Source organism: Panthera tigris, chromosome D3 (genome assembly GCF_018350195.1).
Source record: "Panthera tigris isolate Pti1 chromosome D3, P.tigris_Pti1_mat1.1, whole genome shotgun sequence".
Lineage (NCBI taxonomy): Eukaryota > Metazoa > Chordata > Mammalia > Carnivora > Felidae > Panthera > Panthera tigris.
In genome coordinates this window covers 33,917,572-33,942,806 of record NC_056671.1, presented here as the reverse complement: position 1 = coordinate 33,942,806, position 25,235 = coordinate 33,917,572, and the positions used below count along the sequence as shown (strand labels likewise).

General features: G+C 42.9%; 1 protein-coding gene across 2 annotated transcripts in view; it reads right to left on the bottom strand.

Moving 5' to 3' along the window:
* LOC122232486 (piezo-type mechanosensitive ion channel component 2-like) overlaps positions 1–25,235 on the bottom strand; it is a 36,177-nt gene that overhangs the window by 1,522 nt on the left and 9,420 nt on the right. Inside the window, exons 6-12 of one of the 2 annotated variants that reach the window (XM_042961850.1) lie at positions 18,482–18,629; positions 18,169–18,383; positions 12,400–12,558; positions 10,527–10,674; positions 5,318–5,506; positions 4,891–4,983; positions 3,227–3,323 (exon numbers count right to left, since the gene is read on the bottom strand). In XM_042961850.1, coding sequence (XP_042817784.1) covers positions 3,227–3,323; positions 4,891–4,983; positions 5,318–5,506; positions 10,527–10,674; positions 12,400–12,558; positions 18,169–18,383; positions 18,482–18,629 — 1,049 coding nt within the window. Of the gene's footprint in view, positions 1–2,983; positions 3,324–4,890; positions 4,984–5,317; positions 5,507–10,526; positions 10,675–12,399; positions 12,559–18,168; positions 18,384–18,481; positions 18,630–25,235 lie in introns of those variants that run through there. The other variant, XM_042961849.1, reaches the window with a different exon arrangement.

Here is a 25,235-nt window from a genome sequence, read left to right as displayed (position 1 = left end):
GGACCGCGAGATCATGAACTGAGCCAAAGTCTGACGCTTAACCGACTGAGCCACCCAGGCGCCCCAACTAACTGAATTTATTTATTTATTTATTTATTTTTTATTTATTTATTTTTTAAATTTTTTAATATATGAAATTTACTGTCAAATTGGTTTCCATACAACACCCAGTGCTCATCCCAAAAGGTGCCCTCCTCAATACCCATCACCCACCCTGCCCTCCCTCCCACCCCCCATCAACCCTCAGTTTGTTCTCAGTTTTTAACAGTCTCTTATGCTTTGGCTCTCTCCCACTCTAACCTCTTTTTTTTTTTTTTTTTTTTCTTTCCTTCCCCTCCCCCATGGGTTTCTGTTATGTTTCTCAGGATCCACATAAGAGTGAAACCATATGGTATCTGTCTTTCTCTGTATGGCTTATTTCACTTAGCATCACACTCTCCAGTTCCATCCATGTTGCTACAAAAGGCCATATTTCATTTTTTCTCATTGCCACGTAGTATTCCATTGTGTATATAAACCACAATTTCTTTATCCATTCATCAGTTGATGGACATTTAGGCTCTTTCCATAATTTGGCTATTGTTGAGAGTGCCGCTATAAACATTGGGGTACAGGTGCCCCTATGCATCAGTACTCCTGTATCCCTTGGATAAATTCCTAGCAGTGCTATTGCTGGGTCATAGGGTAGGTCTATTTTTAATTTTCTGAGGAACCTCCACCCTGCTTTCCAGAGCGGCTGCACCAATTTGCATTCCCACCAACAGTGCAAGAGGGTTCCTGTTTCTCCACATCCTCTCCAGCATCTATAGTCTCCTGATTTCTTCATTTTGGCCACTCTGACTGGCGTGAGGTGGTATCTGAGTGTGGTTTTGATTTGTATTTCCCTGATAAGGAGCGACGTTGAGCATCTTTTCATGTACCTGTTGGCCATCCGGATGTCTTCTTTAGAGAAGTGTCTATTCATGTTTTCTGCCCATTTCTTCACTGGATTATTTGTTTTTCGGGTGTGGAGTTTGGTGAGTTCTTTATAGATTTTGGATACTAGCCCTTTGTCCGATGTGTCATTTGCAAATATCTTTTCCCATTCCGTTGGCTGCCTTTTAGTTTTGTTGGTTGTTTCCTTTGCTGTGCAGAAGCTTTTTATCTTCATAAGGTCCCAGTAATTCACTTTTGCTTTTAATTCCCTTGCCTTTGGGGATGTGCCGAGTAAGAGATTGCTACGGCTGAGGTCAGAGAGGTCTTTTCCTGCTTTCTCCTCTAAGGTTTTGATGGTTTCCTGTCTCACATTCAGGTCCTTTATCCATTTTGAGTTTATTTTTGTGAATGGTGTGAGAAAGTGGTCTAGTTTCAACCTTCTGCATGTTGCTGTCCAGTTCTCCCAGCACCATTTGTTAAAGAGACTGTCTTTTTTCCATTGGATGTTCTTTCCTGCTTTGTCAAAGATGAGTTGGCCATACGTTTGTGGGTCTAGTTCTGGGGTTTCTATTCTATTCCATTGGTCTATGTGTCTGTTTTTATGCCAATACCATGCTGTCTTGATGATGACAGCTTTGTAGTAGAGGCTAAAGTCTGGGATTGTGATGCCTCCTGCTTTGGTCTTCTTCTTCAAAATTACTTTGGCTATTCGGGGCCTTTTGTGGTTCCATATGAATTTTAGGATTGCTTGTTCTAGTTTCGAGAAGAATGCTGGTGCAATTTTGATTGGGATTGCATTGAATGTGTAGATAGCTTTGGGTAGTATTGACATTTTGACAATATTTATTCTTCCAATCCATGAGCATGGAATGTCTTTCCATTTCTTTATATCTTCTTCAATTACCTGCATAAGCTTTCTATAGTTTTCAGCATACAGATCTTTTACATCTTTGGTTAGATTTATTCCTAGGTATTTTATGCTTCTTGGTGCAATTGTGAATGGGATCAGTTTCTTCATTTGTCTTTCTGTTGCTTCATTGTTAGTGTATAAGAATGCAACTGATTTCTGCACATTGATTTTGTATCCTGCAACTTTGCTGAATTCATGTATCAGTTCTAGCAGACTTTTGGTGGAGTCTATCGGATTTTCCATGTATAATATCATGTCATCTGCAAAAAGCGAAAGCTTGACTTCATCTTTGCCAATTTTGATGCCTTTGATTTCCTTTTGTTGTCTGATTGCTGATGCTAGAACTTCCAGCACTATATTGAACAACAGCGGTGACAGTGGGCATCCCTGTCGTGTTCCTGATCTCAGGGAAAAAGCTCTCAGTTTTTCCCCGTTGAGGATGATGTTAGCTGTGGGCTTTTCATAAATGGCCTTTATGATCTTTAAGTATGTTCCTTCTATCCCGACTTTCTCAAGGGTTTTTATTAAGAAGGGGTGCTGGATTTTGTCAAAGGCCTTTTCTGCATCGATTGACAGGATCATATGGTTCTTCTCTTTTTTTTTGTTAATGTGATGTATCACGTTGATTGATTTGCGAATGTTGAACCAGCCCTGCATCCCAGGAATGAATCCCACTTGATCATGGTGAATAATTCTTTTTATATGCTGTTGAATTCGATTTGCTCCAACTAACTGAATTTAAATACAAACTTAACACAGATCAACAAGTGCAGTAGTGGCCACGTGCTGGCCATGGGCCCAGGTTAGGTGAGAAGGAATCTCTCTCAGCTCTCCCCATCTTGGGACTCCCAGGCTGCTCTCACATCTCCTGCTTAGAGAAAAGATCTGACAGGACCTCCCTACGTTGGAGGGATTCGAGTGAGAATTCGGGTTCCCGAGACTGCCAATTCTTGATTGCTCAGACCAAATCTTAGATCAGGGAAATCTTACAATCATCCAGACCATTTCGTTTTATAAGTCATGACACTTTTTCTTTTTGCTTTACCTCTCTCTCTCTCTCATTCACAAAACTCACTGCCAGCCTCTCTTTAAAAACTGGAGTAGAAAAAAGGAAAACTAAGAAGTTCTTATTTTTGTCAGATCCTAGGCAAACTGTTATTTAGTAAACGCAGATGTTAGCTGTAGCATCGAATGAATGTTCCCAAAGTGTAATGTCAGCTATAAACCACATCCATCGACTTTTTCTTTACTTCTATCCACCCACCCCCACCCCGAGTTTAGATTGGGGGGAAAGGGGAAATTATGCATGGAAATACAGTAACTACCTCTGAATACTCCATGAAAAAACAACAGAGAAGCTACTATTGGGGTCCATGAGTTCGCTTATCATTTTCTGCTTACTGGGAGGGCTGATGGTCCACAAAGAATTTGAGTTTCCTTCCAGTTCTGCTACAGTTATGTCTTCTTTTTCATAATTTTCCAGAAATTGCATAGCACCCTGTATGCGCACAAATACACATGCATAAATAGATCATGTATATGGTGATGTACAAATAAAATTAAAAAAAAAAATGTTTATTTTTGAGAGAGAGACACAGCGTGAGCAGGGGAGGGGCAGAGAGAGAGGGAGACAGAATCTGAAGCAGGCTCCAGGCTCCGAGATGTCAGCACAGAGCCTGACGTGGGGCTCGAACCCACCAACCTTGAGATCATAACCTGAGCCGAAGTCAGAGGCCCAACCGACTGAGCCACCCATGTGCCCCCTGTGGTGATGTACAAATACAGTGATTACTCTTCTTTGTAACTGGCTACATGAAGGGGAATTCTTAGTAAGGAAAGGCAATTTTTACAGTGCACGGTCTTCATGCTCTATCGCACTATTCTGTTCCCCTCCCCACAGGGATGGGCAGCCCGAGTGCCGTGGAGCAATCTTGGTGATGTTGCCGCACCGATACAGCTATGGGATCATCCCAACTCATCAATAAAGAAAAGACAAATGACTTGGTGTCATTTTCCTCCCCATTAAGAAGGAAATGTATCAACTATTGGGGTGTTCCCTCTCACCACCCAGTCAAATTTAATCCACCCACAATATCCTGGTCCCGTCTCACAGCTGCACATCCCTCAAGATTAGTTTTGGCAGTGTGCATTAGAGGCTGATAATTTTATAAAGGAGATAAGCATCTGTGTGCCTGATCATTTTCTTTAAATACAAAGTATTATTTGTAAGGCAAATTTTAATTCTGAAAGCTCGATTTATCATGTGATTAAAAGTTTGTAATGTAGGGAAGAGAACACATGAGCCACAACTTTACCACCAGGGCATCACCGCTGTGATATATGGTAGGAAATGTAGATTTCATTTGTTTTAATTTAAAAAATAGGAATGTGTGTCCTTTTTCACTTAGGTTTTATCTTGAGAAATGTTCACGCCATGCAGAGTCTCTACAATGACTATTTTGTATTATGAAAGACGCTGCTCGGAAAATATTCAGACGACATAGCACGTAAGTAAAATGCAAAGCGGTGGTCCCCTTCTCCCACGCCGACCGCCCTAGGGAAGCCAGTGCCTATCAAATTCACTTGATACATTTGCCATACCTTATTTAACCGGTCCCTAGTTATGAAGCCCTCAGTGGCTTCCAGCTTTTACTAATGCAGAGAATGCCAGCACAAGCAAGGGCCTTCATAGAGCTTTTCCAACGTTTTGAATGACTCCCTTAACATAGATTCTCAGATTAGACCTACCCATCAAAGGGGTCAGTATCTACTACAATTAAAAAAAAAATTAAAAATATGAAAGAGGACCTACATCTGTTAAGCTTACATTAAAATGTCCCGAATTACAATTATGTTTATTAACACATATCCAACGATACGGACATAATGGCTCAGAGTATCGAAGGGGCCAGTGGCCAGAAATGCGCTGCGAACCCCTGGTAACCCCTGACAAGTCCCTGCCACCACCACAGGCCACGACAGAGGAGTGAACAAAATGACAAGCAGTAAGCTCACCTTTCGTCTAGAAAGGTCTTCACAGAGATCTACTACATGCATTTACTTACAGTGTCCCTAGAAAAAGCTTTCATAAATTTATTAAACTTGGGCTGATCCATAACTTTCAACTGGCTTTGCTGTGCACTCATTGTGAAAATAGGCTGGAAAACAAAGAAACAAGGTGCCGTTAGCCCTCCAAGGCCCGTCTCTGCGTCCTGGGTTAAAAGAACAATATTTCCGCCACGTTATCGCCCCCCCGGGCACCCGAGGGCAGCTGGCCTCAGAGCTCTCTTTTTGAAGTGATTACCCAACCAGAACAAAACGATTCTTTCACTGTCTTCGGTGCTTTACTTATCTCATACATCACGTATTTGCTGACCAGCCGAAATGTAGGGAGGAATGTGGAGCACCAAAGCTAACTCCACATCCTGTGGCTGTTTATTGGGAAAGGCGCCGGCAGGTGAGTGAGCCCTGGGGGAGGTGCACAGCGGTTACCTGGTACCCTCCCAGGGTGATTGTGACCGAGACGTCCAGGGGCTGGTTGATGACCCCCGCCACAGATTTGATCAAGGACATGAAGAGAAGGGGAAACCAGACAATGCAGATGAGCAGAACGATGATCATGCCTCCCATGCCATACTTCACCACTTTCTTCTTCTTCTGCCCCCGGGGCTGCGGGTATCTCTGCAACAGAGGGGTCACACCGGGCTCAGGCTTCTGGCCCCGAGAAGCAGGCGGGGTCTGGGTCGGGGAGGAGGGGTGCGCGCTCTTGCCGCGGGACCCGACTGAGTCCTGATTCTGCTCAGTTCGCTCAGGTCACTCTATGAAATTAAGTAGTGATGTGAAGCTCTAATGAGCACCCAACACGTCCCCACGGTGGTGCCACGAGGGACCAATGGGACCCGAGGGACTTTCTCCTTAAAACTGTGTTGGTTTTGGCTGGTGATGAACCTATGGACCGATGGATCAAATACCGCTGAACAAAGCCTCTGCTTTCAAGGGATCATGTGGGAGAAAGACATTTTACTGCAAATTCCTGAATATTCCAAAGCTGTGCCTATCAACCACCTGCTCTTGGTGGGTGGAAAAAAGTTTCTCACTTCATTCATGACACACGTTGTCAGAAGGCAGTGTGGTTCAAGCCCTGCAATAAGATCTATACGATCAGAAGAGCCCTCTCTCTCGGCCGCCAGGACTCCACGCGGGTCCTCAGCGGGGGCTGTGCCGAACAGCAGGAACTGGGGGTGGTGGCAGAAGTGTGCGTCACGTGAGGGACCTGCTCTCTCCTACAAAAGCAGTGCGTTTGGTAGGGATGGGATCACTTCCATCAGCTTTGTTAGGGACCCACCAAGCACTGCTCCTAAGCAAGGCACCAGGAGCCAGCTTTGCTGTCCGGAATCAAAAGGGCTTCAGGTATGCACGTGTAATCCTGGCTTAAATGTTGCTTCTCCATGACCTTTTTGCCTTCCAGGGTCACCCCCTGAAGCTGGGCTGCACACACAATATGGGGGTTACCCCCACTCCCCAGCCTGGCTGTGAGATTTATCCTGGGGGGCACAATCCCTCAGGAGGCAGCCATTCATTTCGCTAGAGGTGAGGTAAGGAAAACTCATCCACATTCTGCCTGCAGGCGCTGAGCTCATGTGACAAGTGACAAACAAGGACAGAGGTCTGAGAGCCAGCACTGCTACAATGGCTCTATGGGCCCTGGCCGTCCGTGATTGCTGAAGTCAGGCCTGGAAGTATAGGGTGGGGGCTGGACGGGGGGGCACGGGAGCCAGTATGGGCAGCATTATGGATTCTGTGCTCAGGAGATAGTGCCTCTCAGTGGCTGTGCTCCGAGTTAGGGCATGATGTTCAGATCCAGCACTGTATTTCGGTATCTTTGCGCTGGAATTTGAGGCCACTGATTACAATTTTCTATTGCGGAAGAAAAACTGCAGTATTGGAGAATTTCAGATATATATTCACACACACACAGGCTTGCTTTTTCATCTTTTTCTCCGGGAGGCAAGTTTAGACAAGCGGCCTCTCATCCTCACGCAGGAGCGCTCAGGCATAAGGTGGCGAAGTGTTTTGTTGGTTCAAGACTTTTCTCTGCTAAGAACAGCCTGGGTCTCTTCTGACTGTAGTGGTGCCATATCCGTTCCTCTCCTGGAGGCCACCCTTTGAGGCTCACTGCTAAAATCCCCAGAACCTCCCCCTCCGTTCTCCCCCTTCTCCTGCTCAGCCCCGGGGCAGGACACGGCCAGGACCTTTGGACCTCTCCCTAACTCTGAGGCTACTTCCCCCTTCACCTTTCAAACGGACTGTCCCCTTCCTGTCCTGCACTGCCTGTCACCCCTTTCCTGGGTAAGTCAATGCTCTTCTGGGTCTCCCAGTCTGCATAACCTTCCAGGCTACATTTCCAATCAGCTTCCTAAAGTGTTTTGGGACGTGGCTGCCTGGAAATCATTGGAAACGAGGACTGGGACCCAGTGGCCTGCATTTGTGTGTGCTCCTGTGCCAACACTCTGCCTTTTAGGAAACTGTTCTGGCTTCATAAGGTGTGTTCATAAAGGCCCTGGAGCACAGCACATTCGACTTGGAAGAATCCCCAAGAAAAGTTACTTAAATTTTTTCTTTTAACATTTATTTACTTTTGAGAGACAGAGTACGAGCAGGGGAGGGGAAGAGAGAGAGGGAGACACAGAATTTGAAGCAGGCTGCAGGCTCCGAGCCGTCGGCACAGAGCCCGACACGGGGCCCGAACTCACAAACCGCCAGATCATGACCTGAGCCGAAGTCGGACACTTAACCGAATGAGCCACCCAGGTGCCCCATGAAAATTTACTTTTAAAAGCAGCTTACTCTTCTGCTTTATACTGGACAAGAGACAGTCACTGGTAACGTTTCTGTCTCTGATGGGACGGAGTAAAAACGTGTGCCAGATTCGCTTGGACTCCCCTGACACTGACCTGCCACACACCTAAGTTTCTTAGCAAATTGTACTACGTGTGATTTAAAAGGCTCTTATTCTGAAATAGCCAGCGACTGAGCATAAGATAGAAGTATATATTGAAGTAGAGGTGATGCATGTATCACCAAAGGTGATACACTGAAATGAGGCTTTTTATTTCTTGAAGATAAAATGACAACAATAATCGTAAACACTTTGTGGGGAGGAATGCTTTGTGTTCTAGGGCACAGCAAACCCTGTCCTTCACAAGGATGACAGGCAATGGCTGTGACTTCCTCACTATAGTATTAAGAAGGTTGTCGGGGCACCTGGGTGGCTCAGTCAGTTAAGCATCTGACTTCAGCTCAGGTCACGATCTCACGGTTTGTGGGTTCGAGCCCTGCGTCGGGCTCTGTGCTGACAGCTCGGAGCCTGGAGCCTGCTTCAGATTCTGTCTCTCTCTCTCTCTCTCTCTCTCTGCCCCTCCCCCGCTCACGCTCTGGCTCTTTCTCTCTCTTAAAAATGAATAAACATTAAAAAAAAAAACTTGAAAAAAAAAAGATGGTTGTCACCTGTTGGCTCAAAGGCAGTGAAAAGCTTGTAAGAGCTAACAAATGGGGCAGACACAGCTGCTCCCATGAAAGGTGGCCCTGTGTCGATGTGGGACAGTAACGCGAGCTCTGATTCAGAAACCCCCACCTGAGGACTCCCCTCCCATTCATCCAGAGGAAGTAGTATCTCACGGTCTCCAGTGCTCAGTGGACAGGCTCTGGGTTTTAGGATGCCGTCCTTCCCTCCTGCTGTCAACAGATAAGTTCGTCTACTTCATGCGGAAGCCAGGCTATGTGGTGTGCAGTCGGCTCACCACATCTTTCCCCAGCTTCCCGTAGGATGGCCACTCCTCTTTGCCACTACTAACTTATTCACCCACGCCTCTGGTCCCACGCTTCCCGAGGCCCCCACCCAGACCTTTATCCTTTGGCTTCGATGCTAAGAATTTCTCTTTTTCTTTTTTTCTACTGTTCGTTTCCTTACCATCTACAGAGGTTCAGATCCTCTCTATTCCGAAATTACCTTCTCCACTTGCCTGTCTCTTGAACAGCTTCTCTCTCGGGCCTTTCTCTGGCCTGTGCCTGCTCCCTCTGGAACAGCAGCCACAGGATGACCCTGGGCAAGTCTGTCCAGCGACATGCAGCCCAAACTGCTGGCCCGCAGAATTGTGAGCAAAGAAAATGGTTGTGATTTTTTAAAGTTTATTTACTTTGAGAGACAGAGCACGAGCAGGGGAGGAGCAGAGAGAGCAGGGGACAGAGGACCTGAAGTGGGCTCTGTGCTGACAGCAGGGAGCCCAATGTGGGGCTTGAACCCACATGACCTGAGCCGAAGTCAGAGGCTCAACCAACTGAGCCACCCAAGTGCCCCCAAAACGGTGGTTATTTTTAAACCACTAAGTTTGATGTAGTTTGATAAGCAGCAATAGACAACTGATATGATAAACTGCTGAATGAATAGATCTAGGACCTACGCTTCCCAGCACAGAGGTTTCGGGATGTAAGTTCTCCTCTGTGTGACGGTGTGTATGTGGACACCTCTGGGCAGCGGCCACCTCCTGAGGCAGCCAGTCTGTGATGGGGTAGCTTCGACTGTTAGGAAGTTCGTCAGATGCCACTGAAGCTTACTAGAGCTTTTGCCAACCTGTCTCAACTCTGTTATCTTGCATCTTCCAGACAAATTCAAACTTTCCCCCTATTTCCCACTATTTCAAGTAGTTAAAAGCAGCTATTATCTTTGCTTCCTTCCATTTGTTTTTCTACTTCCGACAGAACAATGCTTGGTTCTTCCCGCTTTTCTTCATTGGTCACGATTTCTGGATGCTTTATCGCCATGACTGTTACCTTCAAAGTCCCTTTGGTAGAATATCTGCCATATTCTGTCATTTTATCAGCTTCTCTGCTCCTTACAAATGAGGACAAGCTAGCAGATTTTAAGTTTACTGCCAGCCCTGTCTCCTTTACTCTCACAAACCCCACAAATACAGGAGCCGCAGGTCAGTGGGACCCATGATTATGAAACTGGAACTCCAAGAAGCAGCAGCAGAACATACTAGAAATTATATACACTGGAGGGAACTTTTTCAAGGAGGGTATTATCAAGAAGAGAGGAAAAAACGGGATACTTTCTACCACCTCAGCCAATGCTTGTTGAGCATTTCCATTGCTGTTATGACTCCTGTTTCCGACGTTAAGCTTTTGCAAAAAATCCAATAAATAACAGTAATTGTAACCGTATTCAAACTTTAATATTCAACTTAACAGAATAAGCAAATATTTGCACTTCGATTTCCTTTGCACAAGGAAGTTATATTGTCCCGTCGCTCATCAAAGAGTGAATCAGAGGGTGAGCCTGAGTCCAAGCCACCTGACCCCACTTTTCTCCATCCTACCACATTCCCTTCTGCTCCCAAATGAGCCATTTAAGAATTATGGGGTCACAGAGCAATATATCATTTCTTCTTTTAAAAATAACTACAATATAGGCTGGCCAAAGAAGAACACATCTGGATGCCATTGCTGACTAAGGCAGCAGTGAGTCCAAAATTCCCAAGTCCACTGGGGTGGAAACCAATGGGACAGTCACAGGTCCTCACCATCTTTGCCCCCTGCCTCCATGTATTTGGCCACAAAGCTTGCAGAGATTCACATGAATCTTATACCCAGCCTGGATGGAAGGGAAACGAAAAGGGGTAAGGCATTTTTATTGGCTTACTTTTTCAGACTCCCGCCAACACTTCAGGATGAATATGTGAGCGTAGATGTCCTCCACACAGATCCAGCTGGAGAGGCTCAAGGTCGTGTCTGTCCACACCCAGTCCATCACAGCCCTCAGCTCAGTCAGAAAGGGAACGAGGCGGAACCTGCCAGAAACCACATCTTGCTAGAGAGGCAGTTGTGGGGTGGCCCCTGTCATCCTCCCAACCCCGGGAGCTCATGTAGTTCCTTATCGTTTTAGCCCCTATGACTTGGGAAAAATTCTCAAGGTGACCCTTATGGTAAAATTAACTTGGAATACAACTGCTTCTCATCTTAAGTCAATGTATGAATTAGTATTTTCCATTCTTTTTTCTATTTTTTCTTTTTGCTGATGGTCTTAACAAATTAGGATTGCCTTTTAAATAAGTTTGAAGGTGTCCTCTCCCCTGTCTCTCATCAAAGTCTTGTGGTTTTCATTGCCCAGATCTTTTCATTTCTTCGGTTAAATTTATTTCTAAGTATTTCATTGTTTTTGGTGCTATTATGAATGGGATAGTTTTCTTTATTTTTTTTTCTGATGTTTTGTTTTTAGCGTATGGAAACACCATTGATTTCTGCATGTTGGTTTTATGTCCTGCAACTTTACGATGAATTCATTGATTACTTACAACTGTGTTTAGGTTGATTCTTTAGGACTTTCTACATTTAAGGTAATATCTTCTGCAAAAAGACCCATCATTTTACATTTTAAAACGTGTATGTGTTTATGTTATGAGAATCTGTCGGTCGCGGGATTATTGAGTACTGGGGTTTTGTTGTTGAATGAGCTAGGAAAAGTTGTACACCTGATACGTGAAAGCTGAGGGGAGATGAGAGATGTCAGAGGGAGCAGGACATGGGGTTGGGGGCACACAGTAGACTTAGTAGACGGTGGACTGAGTAGCTGCCTCAGGTTAATAAGATTCTGGCCTTACGTTCTCATATTTGGGAATGGGTTGGCGTGGGCTCCTCTCTGGCCTAGGAACTATTCCCTGTTTCTTGACTAACACAGAGCTTCTCCCAGCTGGAGACCTAGGTTCACCCTAGGCTCTTCAGAGCAGCTTGGGTTATACTCGGAAATTCTCCCCTAAGCCACTCAGCTCTGCCAAGTGAACACTAATCCAGCCCATTGAAGAAATATCAGGCCATACACAGAGAACACCACTAAGTGACTGACCGAGCACACTCAACACCTCTTCTGTGACTAAGTCACCTGTCGCCAGGTCTGGTACAACCAAGGAGCCAGCGGTGCCATGAGCAGCCTCACCTTCCGGGCTGTGGTATGATCTTCATTGGAACAGAGAGGAGATACTACCAACGAAATTCTTACACGGAAGAGCCGATAGGCCTTGTCTAGTAGCTAACTTACTACCAGGGACAAGCAAGTCATGTGGCATTCAGGTTGACGTTAGGTGGAATAGATGGCCCTCTTCAACGGAGGAACTCATTGTATACGCAAAATTCCATGGGGATCTTCAAATAGTACAAATGCCGAATTTCTGTTCCATTGTGCCCAGAAATACATTAATACCTAAGGATCGTGTATCCCTGGTTTTCATCCTGAAATGTTAGCTCAGTAATTATGCAGGATCCAGTAATAGAAAATTAACCCATGTGGCTAATTCTAGAACACTATGCTGACCAGGTGTGTGGCAACTACACCTAGAAAGGCTATTTCAAGAGGCGTATGTATCTGTCTTTTGCCAAAAGTCGTAAGAGTTCTGTGATGATCTAAATTGCCACATCAGCCTTTTTTCACCTTCCTGTTTCTTCCCAAGGAAACAAGTGCCTTTCTATTGCCAGCCTCCCCTCTGTGAGTGACTGTGACAACACAGAGTGTCCTTCCTTACCCTTGAAACAAGAAGAGGTTGACATAATTGTAGCTCTTGGTGAGGAAGTTTCCAAGGACTCGCGTTGGGTAGCCGCAACGGATTTGGTAGGCAGACAACCCAAAGTAAACACATTTCACAAAGTACCAAAGCTGAGCGACCAGGTTCTGGCTGAATTTCCTAAAGCGCAAAAACATAAAAGTGAAATAATGGAATATTCTTCTGGTATAAGAGCATACCAGTTTAGGATTCAAAAAAAAAAAAAAAAAGTCGAATTGCCCCTCTGGCAGGTAGAGCCAGTTCAGTCAATTGTAAGGAATTCTCTGCACCTAGTAGTAGATCACTTCGAAGGCAAACAGTAGGGTAAGAAAGTCTAATAATTAAAAAAAATTCTACAAATGGTGCCTCCAGTGTGTTAGTGCATAATTCAGTTGTTTAGGCCATGAATAAACTAATTTCTTTTTAAGCGAATTTACTAATGAACATTTTCTCACAATGTGAAAGATACTGCTACCGTGATCCAAATTAAAGTTCATCAAAAAGATGTATTTTTTTTTTTTTACTTCAAAGGACCTGTCATTTGGAAGGTGTAGGAGGAGGTATCCTGAGGAATGAATCCCCCCCTTTTTTGCTATCCATCTATAAAGGCAGGTCGTGGATTAACAAAGTTTCAACACCCTTGGTTCCAGTTGTGTTTATAACCTATTGCGTTTGTTCCTCAAGCCATCATGCTCAAGACGTCTGTCTTCATTTGAAGACTTTCCCTAGCTCTGAAAATCTATGATTCCATGATCTAACATTCTTTTCTCCAATGACATCTTCAGCAGTCGAAATGCTAGTCCCTTTTGCCAAGACTTCTGTACCATCTTCCCTGGGTTTCAAGTTAAGAGCAACACTTAAAGCTTCCTCTTTATTCCTCTTTAATTTATGTTTCAGATTTGTCGTCTTAACTTTTAATTCTGACATTAGAAGAAGACATGTGTTATTTTTTTTTAACTGAAAATACTATTTAGTTGACCAGATCTAAGAACCAGCCGTGGATGCACTGGCCTATGTATCTCAGGGACCTAGGGACCTCTACGTGGATCTCAACAACTGGAAATCTTAAAAGTAGTTCTTAGAAGTGTCTTCCCCTGTAGAGAAACCAGCTTTGGTATTTCAGGTCCTAATGTGTTAAATACACTTGACCATGATCTAGCACTTGACAAGTTATTTTTTAAACATATCAGAACTTTACAGAGAGCCAATATCAACTATTCCTTCCCTTTCCCTTTCTAGGGACTGTCTTTATTGGTGTAATAGTAAGAAAGAACATTCTTTCAGCTTTCCAGGGAAATGTCCTTGGATTTTACAAATAATTTATATGAAAACTGCATGAGGAAAAATTGTTATCTATCAAAATTATAATCAAAATTACAAAACTGTGGGGCGCCTAGGTGGTTGAGTTGGTTGAGCGTCCGACTTCGGCTTTGGTCATGATCTCACAGCTTGTGAGTTCAAGCCCCACATCGGGCTCTGTGCTGACAGCTCAGAGCCTGGAGCCTGCTTCGGATTCTGTGTCTCCCTCTCTCTCTGCCTCTAACCCACTCTCATCCTGTCTCTGTCTCTCTTAAAAATAAATAAACATTAAAAAAAAAAAGGTTATAAAACTGTGTTGTCTTCCATCCCTTATAAAAGGACCAACCCATGTTGTGATGAGTACCGGGTGTTGTATGTAAATTTCAAAATCACTAAATCATACATTTGAAACTAATATTACACTGTATGTTATGTTAACTAACTGGAATTTAAATAAAAACTTGAAAAAATAAATGAGCATTTCCCTTCCTTCAACCTTAAAGTGAATCAACTTGGAATAAGTTAATCAGTAAGTAATCCTGTTAAATCTAATAGGAACATTAAGGTTGTCCCACAGTGAAGGACTTTTTCTTTTGGTGGTCTCTCCATGCTTTATTACTAGCAGCTGGAGGTATGCCTTACTCACCAATCTGTCCCCCATGGCACCAGCCACACAGCACTTTGTGGACTATAGGCAACCACTGAAAGTTTGTGGACTAAATAAATCACGTGCCCACGCACAGAAAACATCACTTATCAGATGAATTATTTAAAATATTGGAGCTTCCTGATGCTGAATATTATAACTGGTAGCCATCATTTTTTTTTTCTGTATAGTTTCAACTCCTAATCTGTTCCTTCTCTTATTCTTTTCCTGTTTTGAAAAGGATTTAGATAACATAACTATTAATGACTGCTTTCTTTTGCACAGTAATGAGTAAAATTTTTAGCAACAATATCTGGACGAGGAAAAATGAATCTGGGATGTTAACAAGTGATGGCAGCATGGCTTGAAATGACATGAAATTATATTGTCACTGACATGCTGACAATGTAGACTCAAGGCTCACCAGTCCTAATATATCTTGAATCAAATGTCCAAAAATAAAGATAGGGTAATCCATTGCAGTAGGAATGACCATTAGGTGAGGCTCAAAAGTGAGATCCAATGAGACAGAAATGATCTCTGTGGCCATTTTTTTTTCTTTTTGGTAATATTTATAGCAGCTTTATTTGTAATTGCCAAAGAACTATAAACAACCCCAATGTCCTTCAACTTTTGTATATTTAAACACTCTTTGGTACATTTACATGATAGAATACTACTGACCAACAAAAAATAATTAAGTACTGATACATGCAACAACATGGATGAATGTCAAATATATTATGCCAAGTGAAAAAAGCCAGCCTTAAAAGCCATAGGATGTGTGATCCATTTAAATGACATTCTGAGAAAGGCAAAATTGTAGGGACAGAAAATGGATGTACCAGAAGCTAGAGGTGAGGGTAAGCCTCTGTCTACAAAGGGCATAGGAGATTTTATATATAACATTACATAATATATATAATATAATTATACTAATTATACTAATATAATATAACATTATATTAGTCTTAGGTGTGCAGCTATGGGCATAGTGTTAGTATTTAGCACAGTGCCTCAATCTCTGGAATCCCATCATGTGGTCCTTCCCAGATGGGGATAGGTCTCTGCTTTATTCACGTTAGTGTTATGCCCCTTTTCACCTGGTCTACTGCCCTGGACATAGCAGGTACTCAATAAATGAGAAACCGAGTTGAAGTTTTCATTAATTCAGGTATTATAACAAACATTCCAGCTCTATTCGGTTTGCAAGGTATTGTTGCTTAATCCCCGGAACCTGTGAATATACTACCTTTCATTTTTTTAAAAAAAATTTTGTTTATTTAACATTGATTCATTTTTGAGAGACAGAACATGAGTAGGGGAGGGGCAGAGAGACAAGGAGACACAGAATCTGAGGCAGGCTCCAGGCTCTGAGCTGTCAGCACAGAGCCCAATGTGGGGCTCAAGCTCACCAACTGTGAGATGATGACCTGAGCTGAAGTAGGACACTTAACCAACTGAGCCACCCAGGTGCCCCTGTTAACTTTCAAAGAAAATGAAGGCTTTATAGTTGAGATTAGATTAAGGACCTTGAAGTAGGGAGATCGCCTAGGTTATCCAGGTGGGCTGAATCTAATCAATGAGCTCTTAATGGAAGAAATCTTTCTCAGCTGCGGTCAGAGGGAACCATGATGGTGGAGGAAGGGAAAGACTGAAGTAATGAGAAGAGGACTCCACTCACTGATGTTGGCTTTGAAGACTGAGGCCGGGCCATGAGCCAAGGAAGGCTAGCACCTCAAGAAGCTAGAAAAGGCGAGGAAAGGGATTCTCCCCTAGAGCCTTTAGAAAGGAATGCAGCCCTGCCTACCCCTTGATTTTAGTCCAGCATGAGATGATAAATTCATTCTGTTTTAAGCCCTAAGTTTGTGGCAATTTGTTACAGCATCAATTGGAAACTCATACCAGCAGGAATAACCCAACTCTTTGGTAATTTGATCCTGCTGAAGGATTCTCCATGGCTTCTCCATTGCCCTATTTCTGGAAACACCAGTCTCTATGAACTTTTCTATCAGGACACGGCAACATCCATGCTCTGGAACTCTGTTCTGGGGATGGAAAAATCAAATCCTTTTCACAACTGCACAACGAATTGTAGGTTGTATTATTTCAAGAAATCTGCTTGGTAGTGAGCACCCCCCCATGGGAGGTGGGGTGTAGCATACAGTAGGGTCAAGAGGTCTGTGATTGGGATCTGGTCTCACCACTAGCCAACTGAGTGACTTTGGGGACACCACTCTTCTGTATGGGTTTTACCTATCTTCATCTGTGAAGTTAGCAGGTCTAGAAAGCTTTTTAAGGTCCCTTTCATCTCTGAAATTAAGAGTTTCTAGGAAGGCTGGTGGAGAATGCCCACTGATGCTCTTAAATGTCACAGAAATAACATTCATCATCTAACTACCATGGCTTTTAATGTGGTTTACTTCTCTGAGTTGATATGTATATAGAATTATTCATAGAGAAAAGCGCATTTATTTCACTTTAAAGACTAACAAATAAGATCCACAATGTCCTTACAAAGTATTTTAACAAAATACTAGTATTTTAACAAAAAGCTTGCCTTAATCTGAATTATTTTTATCAGCTGAGATATGTTTACTCTCCCCATACGCAGTATAGTGTGAAGGACTTATTTGGCTGTTGGTATTTTTCTGGGTAACAATTCTTTATTTACTTAGTTTTACTTCAGACTCATGGGAAATATCCTAACTCCATTTTTGCTTTTACAATATTTGCATTGCCACCAAAATCAAAAGGTCACAGCCTAACCATCCAGGTGAGAGTAGACAGGTAGCTGAAGCATTGTCAGGAGAGAGTTGAATTTCCTCGTTAAGAATGCCATTTGAGTCAAGTTATGAACCACATAAAAGTGAGAGCAGTTTTCATTACTTTCTAGTCACTCTTCGGAAAATGGCACTGGCCAGCCAGATTGCCATGTTATTCACAAGGCTTGGCCACAAATGACCCTTGAGGTATGATAAAAAGATCAGCTTCTTGTAAAACATGAAGACTTTTAATGATATGTTCATTAAAAAGATCATTCCTATTACATTGTATGGGTGCTTCCATGTCCCCTTCTGTTCACCCTTTGTTCCCATAATCTCCTATTTATAGCAGTCTCCCTTGTTTCTCTTTCATTCATTGGCGCATCCATTTGTTCATGCGTTTGGCACCGACTCGGTCCCAAGTAGTGTTTCTGGTGGAAGCAACCTGGGAAATCTAAATGGGTTGGAGGCAGGAGAGAAGGGCAGTGAACAAGGTCCCATGAGGTGTAGGAGGACATGGCGCCCTCAATATGACTGGACCTTAGAGCTCAAGGAGACAGGGAAAGGCAGCAGACAGCCACCTCCAAGGATCTCACTGGCCCTTTCCCCATTGAACTTTAGGCTGCTCTTTTTATGTCCCACTTTCTCACAGGACATAGTCTGAGAGCCTCTCATTCTCTTAGCAGTGCCTGTAAGACCATCTCTGGTTCATCTCTGTCTACTAAGGGGTAGAGACAATCACAATGGAAGGCCTCCGGTTTTCTCAGATCGCCAAGGTCATCACTTCTCCCACCCTGAAAAACCCGATTTTTATGAATGCGTATGAACACACAATGAAAATGTGTTTGAGGAATCAGTTCACGTTTTGAGCCACACTGAATTTGATAGTGATGAAGATCTCTGACTTTTCCAACCCATGGTGCTGTTCGGCCGTGCTTCTGCCTGTACCTGGTGATTTTGTTGTGGTGATGCGTGTGGCATGATAACCTCCTGGAACATATTTGCGTTAAAGTGGGAGCGTGCCTCCGGCTTCCACCTTACCTCTCAGTCACACCCGGCAAGATGAAGAACATCCAGAAGTGAATTCCAAACACAAGAATGACCTGGAAAATGACCTTTCCCAGGACGGTCTTCCTGAGGTATAGTGCTCGGTCCACGACCATGGTTCCAAACTGAATTAGGACCATCACCAAAAAAGGCCCAGGGACCTGGTCCTCTGACAGCGAAGAGGTGATGTCTGCTGCTGCTGAGTGTTTCTGGGAAGGAAACAACAGGTTTAGGCACAAGTGGCACTTCACAGGACAGCATCGCTCTTACTCGTTAGAAGTGTGGTGGCCTTCACCCCCCAACCTACCCCAAAGGCCCAGAAGCCAAAGACGATGATGACAAAGTCAACAGTGTCAGCCAGGAACATGAGCACATACACATCGGTCACAGCACTGTAGTCTGGATGGATGAGGTTGTAGAAGAACTGTCTGATGGGCACATATATTTGCAAAGTCCTGCAAAACAGAGACCCCCAGCACTTGCTTCAGGAGGGCAGGATGGGAGGGATGACCGGGTATTTCCATCATTCCATTCCTCCGTATCCCTCTCTCCCAGCAGGTCAGACCTCCCTTTTCAGCCTCAGCAGAGCCCGGTGTGGGGTGGGGAGGCTTCTGCTCTAATGGCAAGTGCAGACACATTCAAGTGCCTTCCTTGGCACTCTGCTTCCTTGTGCTGATGAGACCACAGGCCTCCTCTGTTGTTCGAAGCACAAGAGAATGGTCGAAAGCCCCAGAAATGAGGTGTTGGGTTTGTCACCTGATTCAATTACTCCCTGCCTGTGAGCCCCTGAGCATGCTACTTACTTCTCTGTGTTTTTGTTTCCTCTGTTGTAAAACCCCACAGGGCTGGGGTGAGAATTAGATGGGACTACATAACGGTCCTTAGACCTGGAGTCTGACCTGAGCACCCTGTACACATGAGGTAGCCACTGCTCCTCCCCTTTATGGGTCCTGTGCCCCTTCTGATTCCTACATAGTGCCCTGGGCTTTTGACTACACCTTGTTCTGTCCAGCCTCTGCTCTGTCTTCCTTGTTTTCTGGGTTCTTCCTTCAATTCAAGGCCATGTTCACGTTGGATGGCCCTCCTGGTCTCAGAGGCCACATTCAAGGCCAGCCTTGCCGAACCTCCTCCGTTCCCATTGCTTGTCTGCTGCCTGTCAAGGTCCCTGGCACTGGAGGAGGGGCTCATGCATTTTGCTGGAGACCAGCTGTGTGCCAGTGAACCTCAGTTTCCCCTCTCCAGGATGAGAGTGTTTCTCTAACCTTCCAACTTTGACATCATACACCTCTCTGTCTAGGTGGGATTTAGCATGATGATGCTTGGAAATACATACTGTGAATCCTTGAAATTATTTATTCTATTCAAATAGGAAAACTATGTTTATAAATGTAATGGATATAAAAATGAATCACACTGAAAAGTGATTTTTAAAAACAATACATTACCTCACACAAAAAGACAGAAAAATAACATGTTGGTGAGGAAGTGGAGAGAAGGGAACCCTCGTGCACTGTTGGTGGGAATGCAAATTGGTGCAGTCGCTGTGGAAAACAGTATGAAGGCTCCCCTCCAAAATTAAAAAACAGAACTACAATATGATACACCAATTCTACTTCTAGGTATTTATCTGAAGGAAATGAAAACACTAACTCAAAAAGATCTCTGCACACCAGGTTCAGTGCAGCATTATTTATCATAGCCAACTCATGGCCCCCAAGTGTCCCTCAATGGATGAATGGATAAAAAAAAAAGTGTGTGTGTGTGTGTGTGTGTTTGCACAGTGGTATATAATGAAGTATATATATTATTGGGATAAATACATACACACACACACACACACAAACACACAAACACACACACATGGAACAAGTCTGAGAAAGTCAAATAACATATGATATCACTAATACGTGGAATCTAAAAAAAGAAAAAAGAAGAACCCACACTCAGAGATACAGAGAACAAACAGGTGATTGCCATGAGGGAGGGTTGGGCAAAAGGGTGAAGGGGGTCAAAGCATACAAAGTTCCAGTTATAAAGTTAGTCCTGGGTGCACAGCATGGTGACTGCAGTTAATAATCCTGCACTTTACATTTCATTAAAAAAAATTTTTTTAAGTTTGTTTCTTTTGAGAGACAGAGAGAGCAGAGGAGGGGCAGAGAGAGAGAGAGGGAGAGAGAGAAACCCAAGCAGGCTCCATGCTGTCAGCGAGGAGCCCGATGTGGGGCCTGAACTCATGAGCCGTGAGATCATGACCTGAGCCAAAACCAAGAGTCAGACGCTTAACCAACTGAGCCACCCAGGTGCCCCGTGTACTTCACATTACAAAGCTGCTAGGAGAGTAAATCTTAAAAGGTCTCATCATAAGAAAAACTCTGTAACTACAGGTGGTGATGAATGTTGACTATTGTGATCATCCCACAACGTATACATCTATCAAATCATTATATTGTATGCCTGAACTTAATTTATATGTCAATTACATCTCCATTAAGAACAATACAATAACAAGTCATTTCCTTATGTTTGTGATATGAGAGGTAACTTCTCTGCTCTGCACCCCTGGTTTATATGAAATAATTGATATCAGCTCCCTGACCCTAAAATAAAACACCCCACACCAAGTGTCTTCATGGACTCACTTCTTTTTTTTTTTTTTTTTTTTTTTTTTTTTAATATATGAAATTTACTGTCAAATTGGTTTCCATACAACACCCAGTGCTCATCCCAAAAGGCGCCCTCCTCAATACCCATCACCCACCCTGCCCTCCCTCCCACCCCCCATCAACCCTCAGCCCGTTCTCAGTTTTCAACAGTCTCTTATGCTTTGGCTCTCTCCCACTCTAACCTCTTTTTTTTTTTTTTTTTTTTCTTTCCTTCCCCTCCCCCATGGGTTTCTGTTATGTTTCTCAGGATCCACATAAGAGTGAAACCATATGGTATCTGTCTTTCTCTGTATGGCTTATTTCACTTAGCATCACACTCTCCAGTTCCATCCATGTTGCTACAAAAGGCCATATTTCATTTTTTCTCATTGCCACGTAGTATTCCATTGTGTATATAAACCACAATTTCTTTATCCATTCATCAGTTGATGGACATTTAGGCTCTTTCCATAATTTGGCTATTGTTGAGAGTGCCGATATAAACATTGGGGTACAGGTGCCCCTATGCATCAGTACTCCTGTATCCCTTGGATAAATTCCTAGCAGTGCTATTGCTGGGTCATAGGGTAGGTCTATTTTTAATTTTCTGAGGAACCTCCACACTGCTTTCCAGAGCGGCTGCACCAATTTGCATTCCCACCAACAGTGCAAGAGGGTTCCTGTTTCTCCACATCCTCTCCAGCATCTATAGTCTCCTGATTTCTTCATTTTGGCCACTCTGACTGGCGTGAGGTGGTATCTGAGTGTGGTTTTGATTTGTATTTCCCTGATAAGGAGCGACGTGAACATCTTTTCATGTGCCTGTTGGCCATCCGGATGTCTTCTTTAGAGAAGTGTCTATTCATGTTTTCTGCCCATTTCTTCACTGGGTTATTTGTTTTTCGGGTGTGGAGTTTGATGAGCTCTTTATAGATTTTGGATACTAGCCCTTTGTCCGATGTGTCATTTGCAAATATCTTTTCCCATTCCGTTGGCTGCCTTTTAGTTTTGTTGGTTGTTTCCTTTGCTGTGCAGAAGCTTTTTATCTTCATAAGGTCCCAGTAATTCACTTTTGCTTTTAATTCCCTTGCCTTTGGGGATGTGCCGAGTAAGAGATTGCTACGGCTGAGGTCAGAGAGGTCTTTTCCTGCTTTCTCCTCTAAGGTTTTGATGGTTTCCTGTCTCACATTCAGGTCCTTTATCCATTTTGAGTTTATTTTTGTGAATGGTGTGAGAAAGTGGTCTAGTTTCATCCTTCTGCATGTTGCTGTCCAGTTCTCCCAGCACCATTTGTTAAAGAGACTGTCTTTTTTCCATTGGATGTTCTTTCCTGCTTTGTCAAAGATGAGTTGGCTATACGTTTGTGGGTCTAGTTCTGGGGTTTCTATTCTATTCCATTGGTCTATGTGTCTGTTTTTGTGCCAATACCATGCTGTCTTGATGATGACAGCTTTGTAGTAGAGGCTAAAGTCTGGGATTGTGATGCCTCCTGCTTTGGTCTTCTTCTTCAAAATTAATTTGGCTATTCGGGGCCTTTTGTGGTTCCATATGAATTTTAGGATTGCTTGTTCTAGTTTCGAGAAGAATGCTGGTGCAATTTTGATTGGGATTGCATTGAATGTGTAGATAGCTTTGGGTAGTATTGACATTTTGACAATATTTATTCTTCCAATCCATGAGCAGGGAATGTCTTTCCATTTCTTTATATCTTCTTCAATTACCTGCATAAGCTTTCTATAGTTTTCAGCATACAGATCTTTTACATCTTTGGTTAGATTTATTCCTAGGTATTTTATGCTTCTTGGTGCAATTGTGAATGGGATCAGTTTCTTCATTTGTCTTTCTGTTGCTTCATTGTTAGTGTATAAGAATGCAACTGATTTCTGCACATTGATTTTGTATCCTGCAACTTTGCTGAATTCATGTATCAGTTCTAGCAGACTTTTGGTGGAGTCTATCGGATTTTCCATGTATAATATCATGTCATCTGCAAAAAGCGAAAGCTTGACTTCATCTTTGCCAATTTTGATGCCTTTGATTTCCTTTTGTTGTCTGATTGCTGATGCTAGAACTTCCAGCACTATATTAAACAGCAGCGGTGACAGTGGGCATCCCTGTCGTGTTCCTGATCTCAGGGAAAAAGCTCTCAGTTTTTCCCCGTTGAGGATGATGTTAGCTGTGGGCTTTTCATAAATGGCCTTTATGATCTTTAAGTATTTTCCTTCTATCCCGACTTTCTCAAGGGTTTTTATTAAGAAAGGGTGCTGGATTTTGTCAAAGGCCTTTTCTGCATCGATTGACAGGATCATATGGTTCTTCTCTTTTTTTTTGTTAATGTGATGTATCACGTTGATCGATTTGCGAATGTTGAACCAGCCCTGCATCCCAGGAATGAATCCCACTTGATCATGGTGAATAATTCTTTTTATATGCTGTTGAATTCGATTTGCTAGTATCTTATTAAGAATTTTTGCATCCATATTCATCAGGGATATTGGCCTGTAGTTCTCTTTTTTTACTGGGTCTCTGTCTGGTTTAGGAATCAAAGTAATACTGGCTTCATAGAATGAGTCTGGAAGTTTTCCTTCCCTTTCTATTTCTTGGAATAGCTTGAGAAGGATAGGTATTATCTCTGCTTTAAACGTCTGGTAGAACTCCCCTGGGAAGCCATCTGGTCCTGGACTCTTATTTGTTGGGAGATTTTTGATAACCGATTCAATTTCTTCGCTGGTTATGGGTCTGTTCAAGCTTTCTATTTCCTCCTGATTGAGTTTTGGAAGAGTGTGGGTGTTTAGAAATTTGTCCATTTCTTCCAGGTTGTCCAATTTGCTGGCATATAATTTTTCATAGTATTCCCTGATAATTGTTTGTATCTCTGAGGGATTGGTTGTAATCATTCCATTTTCATTCATGATTTTATCTATTTGGGTCATCTCCCTTTTCTTTTTGAGAAGCCTGGCTAGAGGTTTGTCAATTTTGTTTATTTTTTCAAAAAACCAACTCTTGGTTTCGTTGATCTGCTCTACAGTTTTTTTAGATTCTATATTGTTTATTTCTGCTCTGATCTTTATTATTTCTCTTCTTCTGCTGGGTTTAGGCTGCCTTTGCTGTTCTGCTTCTATTTCCTTTAGGTGTGCTGTTAGGTTTTGTATTTGGGATTTTTCTTGTTTCTTGAGATAGGCCTGGATTGCAATGTATTTTCCTCTCAGGACTGCCTTCGCTGCATCCCAAAGCGTTTGGATTGTTGTATTTTCATTTTCGTTTGTTTCCATATATATTTTAATTTCTTCTCTAATTGCCTGGTTGACCCACTCATTCGTTAGTAGGGTGTTCTTTAACCTCCATGCTTTTGGAGGTTTTCCAGACTTTTTCCTGTGGTTGATTTCAAGCTTCATAGCATTGTGGTCTGAAAGTATGCATGGTATAATTTCAATTCTTGTAAACTTATGAAGGGCTGTTTTGTGACCCAGTATATGATCTATCTTGGAGAATGTTCCATGTGCACTCGAGAAGAAAGTATATTCTGTTGCTTTGGGATGCAGAGTTCTAAATATATCTGTCGAGTCCATCTGATCCAATGTATCATTCAAGGCCCTTGTTTCTTTATTGACTGTGTGTCTAGATGATCTATCCATTTCTGTAAGTGGGGTGTTAAAGTCCCCTGCAATGACCACATTCTTATCAATAAGGTTGCTTATGTTTATGAGTAATTGTTTTATATATCTGGGGGCTCGGGTATTTGGCGCATAGACATTTATAATAGTTAGCTCTTCCTGGTGGATAGACCCTGTGATTATTATATAATGCCCTTCTTCATCTCTTGTTACAGCCTTTAATTTAAAGTCTAGTTTGTCTGATATAAGTATGGCTACTCCAGCTTTCTTTTGGCTTCCAGGAGCATGATAAATAGTTCTCCATCCCCTCACTCTCAATCTAAAGGTGTCCTCAGATCTAAAATGAGTCTCTTGTAGACAGCAAATAGATGGGTCTTGTTTTTTTATCCATTCTGATACCCTATGTCTTTTAGTTGGCGCATTTAATCCATTTACATTCAGTGTTATTATAGAAAGATATGGGTTTAGAGTCATTGTGATGTCTGTATGTTTTATGTTTGTAGTGATGTCTCTGGTACTTTGTCTTACAGGATCCCCCTTAGGATCTCTTGTAGGGCTGGTTTCGTGGTGACAAATTCCTTCAGTTTTTGTTTGTTTGGGAAGACCTTTATCTCTCCTTCTATTCTAAATGACAGACTTGCTGGATAAAGGATTCTCGGCTGCATATTTTTTCTGTTTAGCACACTGTAGATATCGTGCCAAGCCTTTCTGGCCTGCCAAGTTTCAAAGGAGAGATCAGTCACGAGTCTTATAGGTCTCCCTTTATATGTGAGGGCACGTTTATCCCTTGCTGCTTTCAGAATTT